General features: G+C 51.1%; 1 protein-coding gene across 1 annotated transcript; it reads right to left on the reverse strand.

Annotated features, from left to right (window-relative positions):
* Positions 1–6,729: 6,729 nt before the first annotated feature.
* Positions 6,730–9,195, reverse strand: Sdf2l1 (stromal cell derived factor 2 like 1). The gene is made up of 3 exons (XM_006993039.4): positions 8,900–9,195; positions 8,415–8,611; positions 6,730–7,341 (listed from the first exon to the last, which is right to left on the reverse strand). Exons 1-3 carry the CDS (start codon positions 9,105–9,107, stop codon positions 7,060–7,062), a joined length of 687 nt encoding a protein of 228 aa, XP_006993101.1. The 5' UTR covers positions 9,108–9,195; the 3' UTR covers positions 6,730–7,059.
* Between the last annotated feature and the right edge of the window lie 4,233 nt (positions 9,196–13,428).

Below are 13,428 nucleotides of genomic sequence, written 5' to 3' on the forward strand. Positions count from 1 at the left end.
CCCACCTCTCCGAGCATGCGCGCTGGTGTGCTCCTCCTCCTCCCCACCCCTCCTGACCACTGGAAGTACCCAGGTACCCTGGGGATTTTGACCTCCTTCTGAGCGGTGGTCCCCTCCAAAGCACACAGCCTTCTCCCGGTTTTTCATTCCCTCCCAACCCTGCCTTACCAGTCGGCCCTGGTAATTGAATCTGGCTTCCAGTTCACCGAGGCAATATCCAAAAGGACTTCCTTCTGCCCCCAAAGCGCTTTAGCTTTGGCTTTTGCACCCTCTCAGTTTTCTGTCCTGCTCTGCAGATCATGTCCTGATCTCCCCTTCACGACCACTTCTTTTTTGTTGTTGTTGTTGTTTTTTGAGACAAGGTCTCACTGTGTAGTTCTGGCTGTACTGGAAACCACTGTGGTCCAGGCTGATCTTGACGTCTGCTAGTCTCTGCCTCCAGAATGAAGGGATTAAAGGTGTATGACAGCATGCTCGGACCCATGACCACTCCTTCGTTCTGTCTTGATGTCCTCCTGTCCTTTCGTCCTCCTGTCCTTTCCTTCTTGCCCCTCTGAAATGCTACATTTCTAAAAGTTGTCTTCGCCTGCCTCTTGACAGTCATCCTAAGTCCTCCAAGGCCCAGCCCTCCCTGGAGTCCAGGCCCACACCCAAGATATGAACAAGTGAGAATTCCTGGGCATCCCAGGAGGGACCGGCTGCACCAAGAGCTGCTGGCCCTCATCTCTAGCTACTAAGGCGGGTGGATGCCAACTGCTGCTTCACCATCAAAGCCCTCCATCACGCCTGAGACCCGTACCTGTACCCGAGCAGCTCCCCTATGGGGGACAGGACTTGTACAGCTGGAGTAGTGGCTGACTTTCTCAAGCCAGGGGTGAAGGCACTCCTAAAAGCCAGTCTGGCAGCCTGGGTCTCCTCTCAAGGAGACAGGCCTCACCAACTCTCTAGGTCTTTTTTTCAGGGGGAGGGGCATTGAAACAGAGTCTCACCATGTAATTCTGGCTGTCCTGAAACTTGCTTTGTAGACAGTCTTGTCCTCAAATTCACAAAGATCCACCTACCCATGCCTTCCCAGTGCTGGGTTCAAAGGCATGGGCCTCCACAACCAGCTTCTCCCTGGGTCTTGTTGGTAAAGGGGAGTCTGCAAGGACACCCCAGGAAAGGCTTCCTTAAAGCAGACATGCCAGGCTCCTCAGTGTCCCCTGTTCAGGACATACCCTCTTGTAAAAGAGCCAGCAGGCATGGTTGGCAGGCCTCCTCTGCAGGCTTCCTACTCCAAGTCCACCCATCCATCCATCCATCCATCCATCCATCCATCCATCCATCCATCCCAGGAGTACATTCCTGCTGAGCCCCAAGACCCAAGGCAATGCCCCTGGTTTGAGGGCCTTCTCATGCCTCCTCCCAAACACCACTCAGAATACTCTCCCGTCACCTTGGTTATCTTCAGGCATTCAGGAACACTGAGTCCTGGTCTTCCTGGTGTAGTTAAGGCTGAACAAGGCACATTAACCTTTTCCATACAGAGAGTTGAACATCTGTTTCTCTCCACAAGGTCCCGGAGACTCCAGTTTGGTTTGGTTTTGGTTCTTGAGACAGCATTACACCATATACAAGGCTAACCTCAAATCTGAGGCAGTCTGCCTGCCTCAGCTTCCAGGCAGGAGCCACACAGACCCCCAATCAACCTGGGGGGCCAAGAGCTTGAGACCAGAGCCTTTCCAAGTCTGGAGTCTCATCTTTGTTCTGGTTCCAGCCTTGGAACGTGATTCCCAGTATCCACCTTACCCTCTCCGATGGGGGGGTCTCACCCTTGGGGCACCCCAGGTTCCTCAGCTGCGAAGTGAGTCGTGTGGACGCGGGCAGGCCTGACAGATGCCCTTTCGTCATTGCACTGCTCCCCAGGGGCCCACAGTAGTGCAACAGGGAAAGAGTGTCCAGCAAGCCTGTTGGTCTCTCTGGGTGGGGGTGGGGCCTCTGCCTGGGCCAAGGGTGCCCTCTGACCCCAGAAACACAGGCCTGGCTAGAATTTCAAGTTTCCATGGAGAACAGAGTAAAATGAGCAGGGGGAGGGCGGGCGGCAGGCCTGAGGCCCGGGAAGAGAGGAAAGGAGGAGCTGTAGGTGAAGCGGCGGTCTGCAAGGCTGGCCCCAGATGCTTTGACAATATCATTGCACTGCTTCTCAGAGCACAGTAGTGCAACCCAGTCAGAGCACGTGCAGCCAGCAGCCGGTTCGCCCCCCGCACTCCACCGTAGGCGGGTGGGACCTCGGTCCGAGATCTGGAGCACAGAAGGGACTCTAGCTCGGATGCAGTCCTCAGGGTCTTAGGAACTTCAGGGCACCCAAACTTTCCCCAGCATGATTCTGATTCCGGTGAGAGAGACGCTCCCCGAGAGAGCTGAAGGGCAAGCACCCGAGGGGGCTCAGACACAAAGGAGAGGACCTGCGCTGGCTACCTTGGGCCGTGTCAGCCCGGAGCTCCTTCTCGACTAAGAGGGATGATTTACCCCTAGCAGGTGAGGCCCTTAGAGTTCCAGACCTGGTCGTTGGTCCGTTCCTCCAGCATGAGTTCTGCATTCTGTCCTAACAGATTCTTCTGCTGGGAGGAGCAGAGCGAGGGCTTCATGCCATCCGGAGTCCCCTGCCTTGGGAGGACCCCCAGCCTCACCACACCCTCCACCTCAGGCCAGCTACTCACATGGACAGACACCCCTTGTTGCCACGGTGGAGACAGAAGATGAGTGGGAGGAGATCCTGGTTGTCGCCGGCCCTGTCTACTCGGACAACCCCGCACCTCGTGGCGACCTCTCGCCGGTGGGCTCCATCTTTAACCTCTGACAGTCCCAAGGGCCGAGCCCCAGGCCTCAAGCAAGGCACAGCGCCAGCCTCATTGGCTTGCGCCAACACCAAGGTTCGCCTCCTGCACACCTATTGGCTGCTGCTGGAAAGATTTCAAAATAGCCTCCGGGTTCCGATTGGCCAGGCGCCCGAGTTTTGGCTCCGCCGTTTTAACAATGAGTTCTACAACACTTTCTCATTCATAACTTATGAAAAGGAGCTCTGCCCGCCTTTTCCCAGCTTGCTTCTCTGTGTTGTAGTGATACTCGTGAGGGCGCGCCCATGCTCGCCACATAGCTCACCAAATTAAGGAGGGTGCTGAGATCCCCGGGAAGTGTCTGGGACGCTGGCCAAGCCAGCGGTTGAATAGGCCCTCGGGCTTCCAGAAGGGACAGTCACTCAAAGACCGTGGCTTTCCCTCTTCCTGTTCAACTGTTCAGAGGGTCGCCACCAGGACACCTCCAGCTGGCTGGGGAGGCCTTGGCATACGTGGGAAGCAAATGCGCTGATATTACTGAGATTGGAAACCACTTTGTGGATAAGAGTTCATTGAGTGACCTTTCTGGGCTGATAAGTGGCAAAGATACGCATCACCTAGCACACACAAGCTGAAGCGCTCTACTTGGGTGTGTGCTGGGGAAAGGTAAACCATGCTTCTGCAACTGACATCTGTGTCTCCTGTTTTACCCGTTTCATGGCTGTGAGAAAATGTTTTTGAAACACACAGAGCTGGTTTTCACTCTTCAGGAACATGATGTTGTCCAGTTTAAATTTATGTGTGTGGGTGTTTTGCCTGCGTGTCTGTGCACTACATGCCTGGCATCCAGGGAGGCCAAAGAAGGTGTTCAGTCCTCTGAAACTGGAATCATAGATGGTTGGGAGCCACCACATGAAGGTTGGAGATGGAGCCCAGGTCCTCTGGAAGAGCAGTCAATGTTCCTAACTGCTGAGCCATAATCTCTTAAGTCCCTACATCGTCTTGTCTTCTTGGGGTGGGGTGGGGGAATATGCTGTTGATTTTAGAGACATCCTGTACCGCTGGCTGGGAACTCACTGAGTAGACTAGGCTAGACTTGTGCTTACATCGATCCTCCTGGGTCTTTGTAGTCATGGGCCACCATCCTGTGCCTCTCCACACTGATACAAAACAAAACACCCAGAAATCCCAGCATTTGGAGAGAAAAGAGAATCAGAAGTTCAAGACCAGCCTGAGCCACATGAAATACTGACTGGGCAGGTCATGAGGGAGAGACAGTTCAGTGACGAAGAGGACTGACGCTCTCCCAGAGGACCCGAGTTCCATTCCCAACATCCACAAGCCATCTCACAACCACCTGTAACTCCAGTCCCGGGGGTTCTGACGCCCTTTTCTGGTCTCTGAGGGCATTGTGTGCACAGAATATACCCACACACATAAAAATGAAATAAAATGAAAATAAATTTTAAAGTTTGTGGCTGCTACTGCTGTTTTTACATTTGGTCACGTTCCACACTCTGCATACTGGCTACCCAGGATTCCTACCTCCTGTGCACCTGAGTTCTCCCCCTAATCAGCACCCCAATGCCCCACTGCCTGCCTAGGTGGACAGGAAGAGCACCCCTTCTCGTGGGCAGGGTGTAGCAATGCTGGAGTGCCCTACCCCAATCTTGGCTCGTCTCAGAAAAAAGAGCCCACCTGTGATTCTGTCTGGGGTCTTCTGGCGTGGGGAGCCCCTGTCCAACACTCAAAGAAGTGCTGCTGAGCAAAGTGCTCCCACCCAGCCAGCAGCCTCAGCCAATGAGAGGAGGCGCTTTGGTGGGTGCATATCCTGGCTGCCTTTCCTCTCAAGTGGTATAACTCTAGTGAGACTGAGTACTAGGGTGGACTAGGGCCCACAATGTACCCCTCGCCCCCCCCCCTTGCTCAATCCCACAGCTTTGCCCAGCATTTACTGAATCCTTCCCCAGTCATCTCCTTCCTTCTAAATCCTCTCAGATCTCAAGAGATTTGGGTCTGGAGAGATGGTTCAGCTGTTAAAATTGAACCTGAATGAGGTTCCTAGCACCCATACTAGATGGCTCAGCTCCAAGAGAGCCAACCCCTCTTCTAGCCTCTGAGGACACTACAGTCATGTGCACATTCTCACACACACACACACACACACACACACACAATTAAAAGATAACATTTAAAAGTTTGGCTGCATGGTGACACACACCTTTAATCCCAGCACTCGGGAGGCAGAGGCAGGTGGATCTCCATGAATTCTAGGCCAGCCTGGTTTAGTGAGTTTCAGACCAGCCAGAGTCACAAGGAGAGACCCTGTCTCATAACAAAAGTTTGTCAGGGGGAAGACGAGGGTGTCACAAGGGCAGGGGAGTAATTGTCCAAGACATAACCCCCTCCCCTCAGGATCAACCGACTACAGCTTTTGTTTCACCCTCACGCTTTAATAAAGTCAGACTTCTCAAATCCATGTGCTTTCTGCTCTTCTCACCCTATTCCAAGTCCCTTCTAGCCAACTGTCATCCCAGCCTCTCGGACTTTTTCTGGCTCTCAAGATGAGCACTTTCCATCCCCAGCAGTTCCCTGTCATTTCCTGCACTCCCTCTAGAGGGCGCACACACCCCACAGCTGCTAGCTTGCCGACTGTGGGCCCTTCTGTTTCCTCGGCTTGTGCTGTCATTACTTACACTGCATGCTGCATTACATTGTGTGCGTTGCTCTATCTACTTTGGGTGCTGGAAATGGGCCCCATGCCTTGTACATGTGCTCTGCCCATAGCCTCATGCACACCAAGTACCAACTGTTCCACTGGTCCCAACAAGTACCTGTTCGCAACTCAACTCTGTATCCTTTAAATTGTAGTACCCTGACTGCACCTCTGAGGCTGTACCTCCTCAGATTCTATATCTGTTTGTTTGTTTGTTTGTTTGTTTGTTTGTTTGTTTGTTTGTTTGTTTGTTTTGGGGGGGTTGTCTTCCCTTGAGATGTCTTTTAAGGTATTCTTCTCACTCTTTTTTAAATTACATGTGTCTGTATAAGTTTGTGTACATGTGTACAAGTGCCCACAGGGGTGAGAGGTGTGAGAAATCCCCTTGGAACTGGAGTTACAGATTGAGTCACCTGACATGGGTGCCAGTCCTGGGAAAGGGCAGACTGTGCTCTCAACCACTGAGCCATCTCTCCAGCCTTAGTTCTTTCCTCTCCAGGACCCTGGGAAAAGGAGAGAGCCCCAAGAGTGTGGGAGCCCGAGGTATCACTGTCCAGCAGATAAACAGAACTCTCAACAGGCCTTTGGTCAAAGATAAATCTTTTTGTTGTTGTTTTGTTTTTGAGACAGTGTTTCTCTATAGAGCCCCGGCTGTCCTGGAACTCAATTTATAGATCAGACTGACTTTGAACTCACAGGGAGCCCTCGGCCTCTGCCTCCTGAGTGCTGAGATTAAAGGTGTGTATCACCACCACCTCGCCAAAGATAGATCTCAGGACTGCCACAACCACCAAAAGAGTGGCCTGGAGAGCCTGAGCCCCATCCCAGTTGACGGGGCCCCGGGGCCAAGGCCACTCAGTAGGAAAGTTGCCTAAATTCAAGTCCTGGGGACGGAGATCCACTGCTGAGGTCACTGTAGGGTAGACAGGTGAGATGGTTGTTCGGGACAGCATTATAACACACGGACAGGCATTTTAAAAAGGTTTGGGGCCACTGGGATAGGTCAGCAGCTCAAGTGTGTGCTACACAGTCCTGGCAACCTGAGTTTGATCTCTGGAACCAACATAAAGGTAGGAGATGAGAATCCCTAGACAGAGTTGGTCTCTGACCTCCACACACGCACTGAGCTGCAGGTGCCAACATACACACACAGCACGTGCACTCACAGTAGTAATAAAAAACGATTTTATAAAACAGTTTGGGGCCAGGTGTGTGGCGCACGCCTTTAATCCCAGCACTCAGGAGGCAGAGTCAGGTGGACCTCTGAGAATTTAAGGCCAGCAAGGGATACATAGTGAGACAGTCTCCAAAAAAAAAAAGTGTAAACAGGTACCTGACAGGGGAGATAGCAACTCGGACAGATCTGGCTGCTACCTCCGGATCTCCCGGGGGGTACAGCAAATATAATCACAAACCAGCATCCTTTAATCGTAAAGGCACTTGGGGGCCTACAACGAAGTCTCACACAAGAGTGTGGCCCTACAGAATCCCTACCCAGCCCACCCCCTCCCTTCCCCCGTCCAGCTCTCAGAGTTCATCATGACCTGTAGAGAGATCTGCTCCAGGCTTGATGAAGATGCCTTCCATGGCCTTCCACGTGTTGTGAGCGTTGGCGCTGGACATGCCGTGTACCTCCTGCTGCCCACGAATGGGGTTACCATACTGCTCTCCAGTGACCGACAGGAACACAGAGGTGCCCACGTGCTGGAAGCGGACGCTGGCCTCGCGCTCCCAGTGTTGCCCAGAACATCGTACTGTCCACAGGTCCAGGTCGTCACCCTCACCATCTTCCCCAAAAGCACTCACCTCCTGAGAGTGTAAAGCGTAGAGGACAGTCACACATGGGGCAGAGTCCCCTAAGCTGCGTGTCTAGCAGTAATACTTACACCTAGTAACCTGGGCCTCGGGTCCTTTCCCTGACCTTCAGCATCCACAGCTGTGAAAAGTGGGACATCAAGAGTCCCACCCTAGCCAGGTATGGTGGCGCACGCCTTTAATCCCAGCACTCTGGAGGCAGAGGCAGGCGGATCTCTGTGAGTTCGAGGCCAGCCTGATCTGCAGAGTGAGTTCCAAAACAGCCAGAGCTAAGTAGAGAGGGCTGGTCTCAAAAAAACAAACAAAAGATTCTCATCCCATTGAAGGTTTCTTCACATGCATAGAGCCTCTTTTTGTTTGTTTGTTTTTTGTTTTTGTTTTGTTTTGTTTTTTGTTTTCTGAGACAGGGTTTCTCTGTGTAGCCCGGGGTTTCTCTATGAGGCCCTGGCTGTCCTAGAACTCACAGATCCGCCTGCCTCTGCCTCCCAAATGCTGGGACTAAAAGGTGTGTGCCGCCGCTGCCCCAGACGACACCACCACCACCACCACCACCACCACCACCACCACCACCACCACCACCACCACCACCACCACCACCACCACGCAGCACATAGAGCCTCTTGTCCAGTCTGTGTATCCACAGGCTCCTTGTGCTAACCTGGTGACGGCAGATCCCCCAAGCTCCCTAGGGACACCCTTTCCCCCAGAAACTCTCCCAAACCAGTCAGTTCCTGCTCATGCCCCTCCCAGGCCAGCAGCAGTGACCTGCCCCATGCTTTAGCAGGAGCTCTTCCATAGAAGAGAAGGACTGGAGGAAACTTCTTCTCCTTCAGTGTCCAGATGGGAGCTAATCGCACTGACTTCTCTCAGTCTTTCTCCTAACTCTGGGGTGGAAGTTCCTGGGGACAGGACCCAGAGCAGGAACTTCATAAACTTCTGAATAAAAACCTCCCATTTTACAGCGGCTGAAGACTGATTCCCCTCCCCTACATCCCACCCGCACACCTCCTGCTGTCACTCGGGTTCCTGCCCCCGTCAGCTTCGGCGGGGTTCGGGAGGGGGCTTGCCTGGTTGTTGGAGAGCGGCGACGGGAAGTGGTGCGTGTGCAGGTTCTTGCCGGTGAGCACGTGCGTGAGCCGAACTGCCTGCCCACAACGCACCGGGAGTCCGCGCGGGCACCCGCCCTCGGAGCCGCCGCGAATGCGCCAGTAGCTATTGGCATCGTCGGACGCCTCCACGCCGGTGACCGACTGTTGGCCGCTGCCTGCAGAGGGACAGCCGCCCCGTGGCCTCTGTCAGTGGCAGATCTCCGGATCCTCGCCTTGAACACTAAAAAGTGCCTCCCACAGCCCCCGCTAATACAGGGTCCCACGGGCTCACCCCAGCCCCGGCTCCCGCCGGACCCCCAAGTCCCGAGGCTCGCCTCTCACGACCCTGCGAGCGAGTCTAGAGTCGCAACCACCCCGCTCCTTGACAGCCCACAGGTCCCACTAGGACCACTAGGTCTCCGAGCCCGCGGCCCCTTGGCGGTCCCGTCACCACCCCCGCGCACCGGATCCGTATTTGATGTCGTGGGAGTGCAGCCGCACTTTGTGCTGGGTGTTGAGCAGCTTCAGCACTGACCCGCAGGTCACGAGCCCGGCGCTTGCCTTGGACGCGCCACCGCCCCGCACCGAGAGCGCCAGCAGCAGCCCCAGCAGCAGCCCCAGCAGCAGCCCCAGCAGCGCCCCGGCTGCCCCGCCGCGGCTCGCGCCCCGCATCGCGACGGCCAAGCCGGGTTCCAGCCGCTCCGGCCCTCGGCGCTTCCGTCCTCCACACCGGCCAATCCGGCTCTGACAGCGCCCTCTCCGAGCAGCCAATCGCGTGCGCGCGCGCGCCCCTCCTGCGCTACTATTGGATCGCTGTGGAGAGGCCCCGCCCCCAGGGCTCAGGGAAGCCGCTGAGAGGGGGCGGGCCGGAGACACAGAAGGGTTTTCATTGGTCCACGCTTCCGAGGACCGGCCAATGAACGTCCGGAGAGCGGCGGCGGCGGCGGCCAGCTCCCAGAGGCCTCTGAGCCGAGCACCGCGGGGTTCATTGCCGACCGTCGCTTGGCCCGTGGCTTAGCCCTTCGGGTGTAGGTTCAAGAACCCCTTTGACCCCTGGACTTGGGTCGTGTGTCTCTGCACTCAGATCCTGGGTGTAAAGCTGCAGAGTCTTGAGAATCACTAGAGTTTATGGTCACAAAGTGGACAGATCGCAAAGTTACTGAAATCTCCTGGCCCCAGGAGTTAATCAAACTGTCACTGAGTCTTGTCGGCTCCTGGATCTCAGAGTTTCTGAATTCCCTTGCCCTTGCAGCTACTTGAGTGATTTGGTGGCAGAATACCAAGGTTGCTGCATAGGTCAGCAGAAGACAGCTGGGAGTGTGTGTGTGCGTGTGCGTGTGCGTGTGCGTGTGCGCGTGCGCGTGTGTGTGTGTGTGTGTATGTGTGTGTGTGTGTGTGTGTGTACGTATGTGTGTGTGTGTGTGTGTGTGTGTGTGTGTGTGTGTGTGTGTGTGTATAATATATTTTTTCCCCTATGTTGGGATCCACAGAAGAACTGCCAGGCTACATTACCAAGAGGCTGATGAAGTATGTACCTGGAGCACTAGCTAGATACTCATGAAAGTTTCTGTTTAGGGGCTAGAGATGTGGCTCAGTTGGTAGAGTGCTTGTCTAGCTAACACAAAACCCTGGATGTGATCCCGTGTGTGTGTGTGTGTAAATATATATATATATATATCAACATTCAAGTGGTGGAGGCCGGAAGTTCAAGGTCATCCTCCTAGAGAGTTGGTGGCCAACCTGGACTACATTAGACCCTTTCTCAAAAAAACAAAAAAAGTTTGGGCCAGAAGTAGTAGCACACTTAGAAAGTAGACAAGAAAATCAGTTTGAGTTTCAGAGCTCCAGGCCAATATGACCTATATAGAAAGTTTCAAGCCACCCAAAGCTACATGTGAAACCATTTTTCAAATATATTGAATTAAACTATCTAGAATTTTGCATTCAGAAAATAGAAAAGTCATTAATGACAACAACCTGGTAATTCAAGTTTTGTGTGTAATTTTGTGGATTGAATTCAAGGCTTAACCTAGGTAATCAAAAGACCTACTGATGATCTACATCTAGAACGCAATGTGGAATTTTCACATTTAGTGCTTATTTTATTTTGGATTACATATGGGATAAGGCACCTTACTCTGCACTTGGCAGACCATGCCCTTAAATGATCTAGGTCCAGCTGGGAGGGTAAGAGTACAGTCTGTGATGCACTAAAAAATGTCTTATTGGAAACATCAGTAGAGATCTGAGATTTAGCATGTCTAAGGCAGAATTATTGTCATTTCTCCCAAACTGCTCCTCCTTCAATTTTCCAAGGCTCAATAGAAAGTAATACCAAGGCACTGATGCCAGGCACTGATGGCACATTCCTTAAATCCCAGCACTCAGGAGGCAGAGGCAGGCGGATCTCTGTGAGTTTAAGGTCAGCCTGTTTTACAGAGTGAGTTCCAGGACAGCCAGGGCTACACAGAGAAACCCTGTCCTGGGGGGGGGGGGGAGTAACACCAATGATCAGCTGCTCAAGACAAACTGGAGGTTGGCAAGATGGCTCAGTGAATAAAGACACACACACTATATACACACACACACTATATATACACACACTACATACACACACACACTCAATGAATAAAGACACACACACCACACACACACACATACACACACACATACACACACATACACACACATACTATATACACACACACTACATATACACACACACTCAATGAATAAAGATGCACACACACTACACACACATACACACAGACACACACACAGACACCCACATGCACACACACTATATACACACACACTCAATGAATAAAGACACACACATACACACCACACACATATACACACACACACACTCAATGAATAAAGACACACACACACATACACACCACACACACACACACACACATACACATACCCCAAATAAATAAAATAAAAACACAAAAACCTGAGACATAGAAGTCTGGTTCCTGATAGTTGTTGGTTCGATAGGTCAAATGTAGCCCAGACTGGCCTTGATTTCTATTTATAGCCAAAGGTAACTTTGAATTAGTGGTCCTTCTGCTTCCACCTCCTAAGTGCAGGACATCATCCTAACTATGTGGCTGACTTCTTGTCTTTGTCCACAAGAAAGAACGTCTAGTCCTAAGTGGATTCTATGACATCTCTTCCAAGTGTCCCATCACTGTTCCATTCTTCTCCTAACTGATACCTACCACTACCTACCAGTGTGCCTGCCTGCTCCTCCTGTGCTGGATCCCACTGCAGCATTCTCTACACAGCATCATGAAGGAAGCAGATGTCGGACACCAGCTGGAAGCTGTGGGGCTGGAGTATAGTTCACATGGTAAAGTGGCTGGCTAGCATGTCTGAAGCCTTGAGTTGGATCCCCAGTAACACAGTAAACCAGCCATGGTGGTGTATGCTTGGAACTGGAGGCACCAGCAGGCTATCTTTGAATCCCTGACTCAACAGAAGAGAAAGAAGTGGTTTTCCTCATTGTACTTACAATCAAAGATGGCAAGGACACAAGTGCCATGACCGACAGACAGAAGAAACAGGTTTCTAAGTTGGCTGTGTCAAAATTGCTAGAATCAAAATGGAGACACTTTGTCAAGCCCCTATCCAAAATTAACATGTAAATATGGGAGGCTGAGAAGGAAGGGATCTCATGCATGTATGTCTGACAAGATAAGGTCAAGGTCCAACTAGCTGTTGAAGGGTTCACAGCTGGCCTCCGAACGTGGTCATGAACAACATCTCTCATTGGGGGCTTGTCAGCATATTTATCAACATACATAAAGGTATTGGTTCCTCTCATTCCAGTTAGCAGACGTCAAAGTGCCCAGATATGATAAGATAAAAGGTAGATTATTCAATCTACTCTGAAAAAAAATATATAGAAATAATAGGATAAAAGGGTAGACTATTGAATCTACTCTGAAATGAAAAAAGAGAGGATATGGATATGATAAGATAAAAAGGTAGATTGTTGAATCTACTTTTAAAAAGCAAGTACTACTAGCCAGTGGTGGCGCACGCCTTTAATCCCAGCACTCAGGAGGCAGAGGCAGGTGGATCTCTGTGAGCTCGAGGCCAGCCTGGTCTCCAAAGCGAGTTCCAGGAAAGGCGCAAAGCTACACAGAGAAACCCTGTCTCGGAAAAAAAAAAAAAGCAACTACTAGTATTAAATATTTCATATTGGATTGGATTTTTGTATATTGTATACAAATTTTATATATTGATACAAATATGAGATTATTTTTGTTAGAACATACTGTACACTCACTTCTAATCTTGTTCAAGCTATTGTACCTATATAGTTCATTTAACAATATAATACAGTTTTCTAGTCCTTGAAAGTTATTGTTACCAAGTAATTAGGATATAAAGAAATGAAAGTTAGTAGTTATTACACTGGAATTTGTAGTCATATTAGGTATGTTTTCAAGGTCAAAGAGATATATTTTAGATAGACAGGTCATCTTCAAACACTTCAGAGACCTACAGAATATGACATTTAAGATGTTTTAATAACATAGATTTTTTTTTTTATGACAATGAGACATGTTTGCTCCTGGCAGCACCAACCTACTTCAGAGAAGATGATGGGCATTGAAGATGCTCCATATGGAGTTTACTTTCTTTGTGGCAAGTTAGCCACTAGGCAAGAAACTGCCCTTGCCTCAACTGCTGACCATATGCTGTCCAAATGGACAACCAGAACCCAAAAGAAAGGACTGCTGATCCTTGCCAATTGAAGGTAGGAAGGCCCTTCAGAAAATCCTGCTTCACAGATGAGTCTGTCAGATATGCTAAGCCTGTAGGCCGAAGATGGATGCCCCAACATTGCAGAGAAACCTTGGGTAACTGTCTAGGCAGCCAGTTGTTTCTGTCATTTCTCAAAATTGTTGGAAGTAGCTTGTTTGCACTTCCTGCTTACTCAGTAAGTATTATTTCCTTCTCAGATCTCTGATGG

This window comes from Peromyscus maniculatus, chromosome 12 (assembly GCF_049852395.1).
Source record: "Peromyscus maniculatus bairdii isolate BWxNUB_F1_BW_parent chromosome 12, HU_Pman_BW_mat_3.1, whole genome shotgun sequence".
Taxonomy (NCBI): domain Eukaryota; kingdom Metazoa; phylum Chordata; class Mammalia; order Rodentia; family Cricetidae; genus Peromyscus; species Peromyscus maniculatus.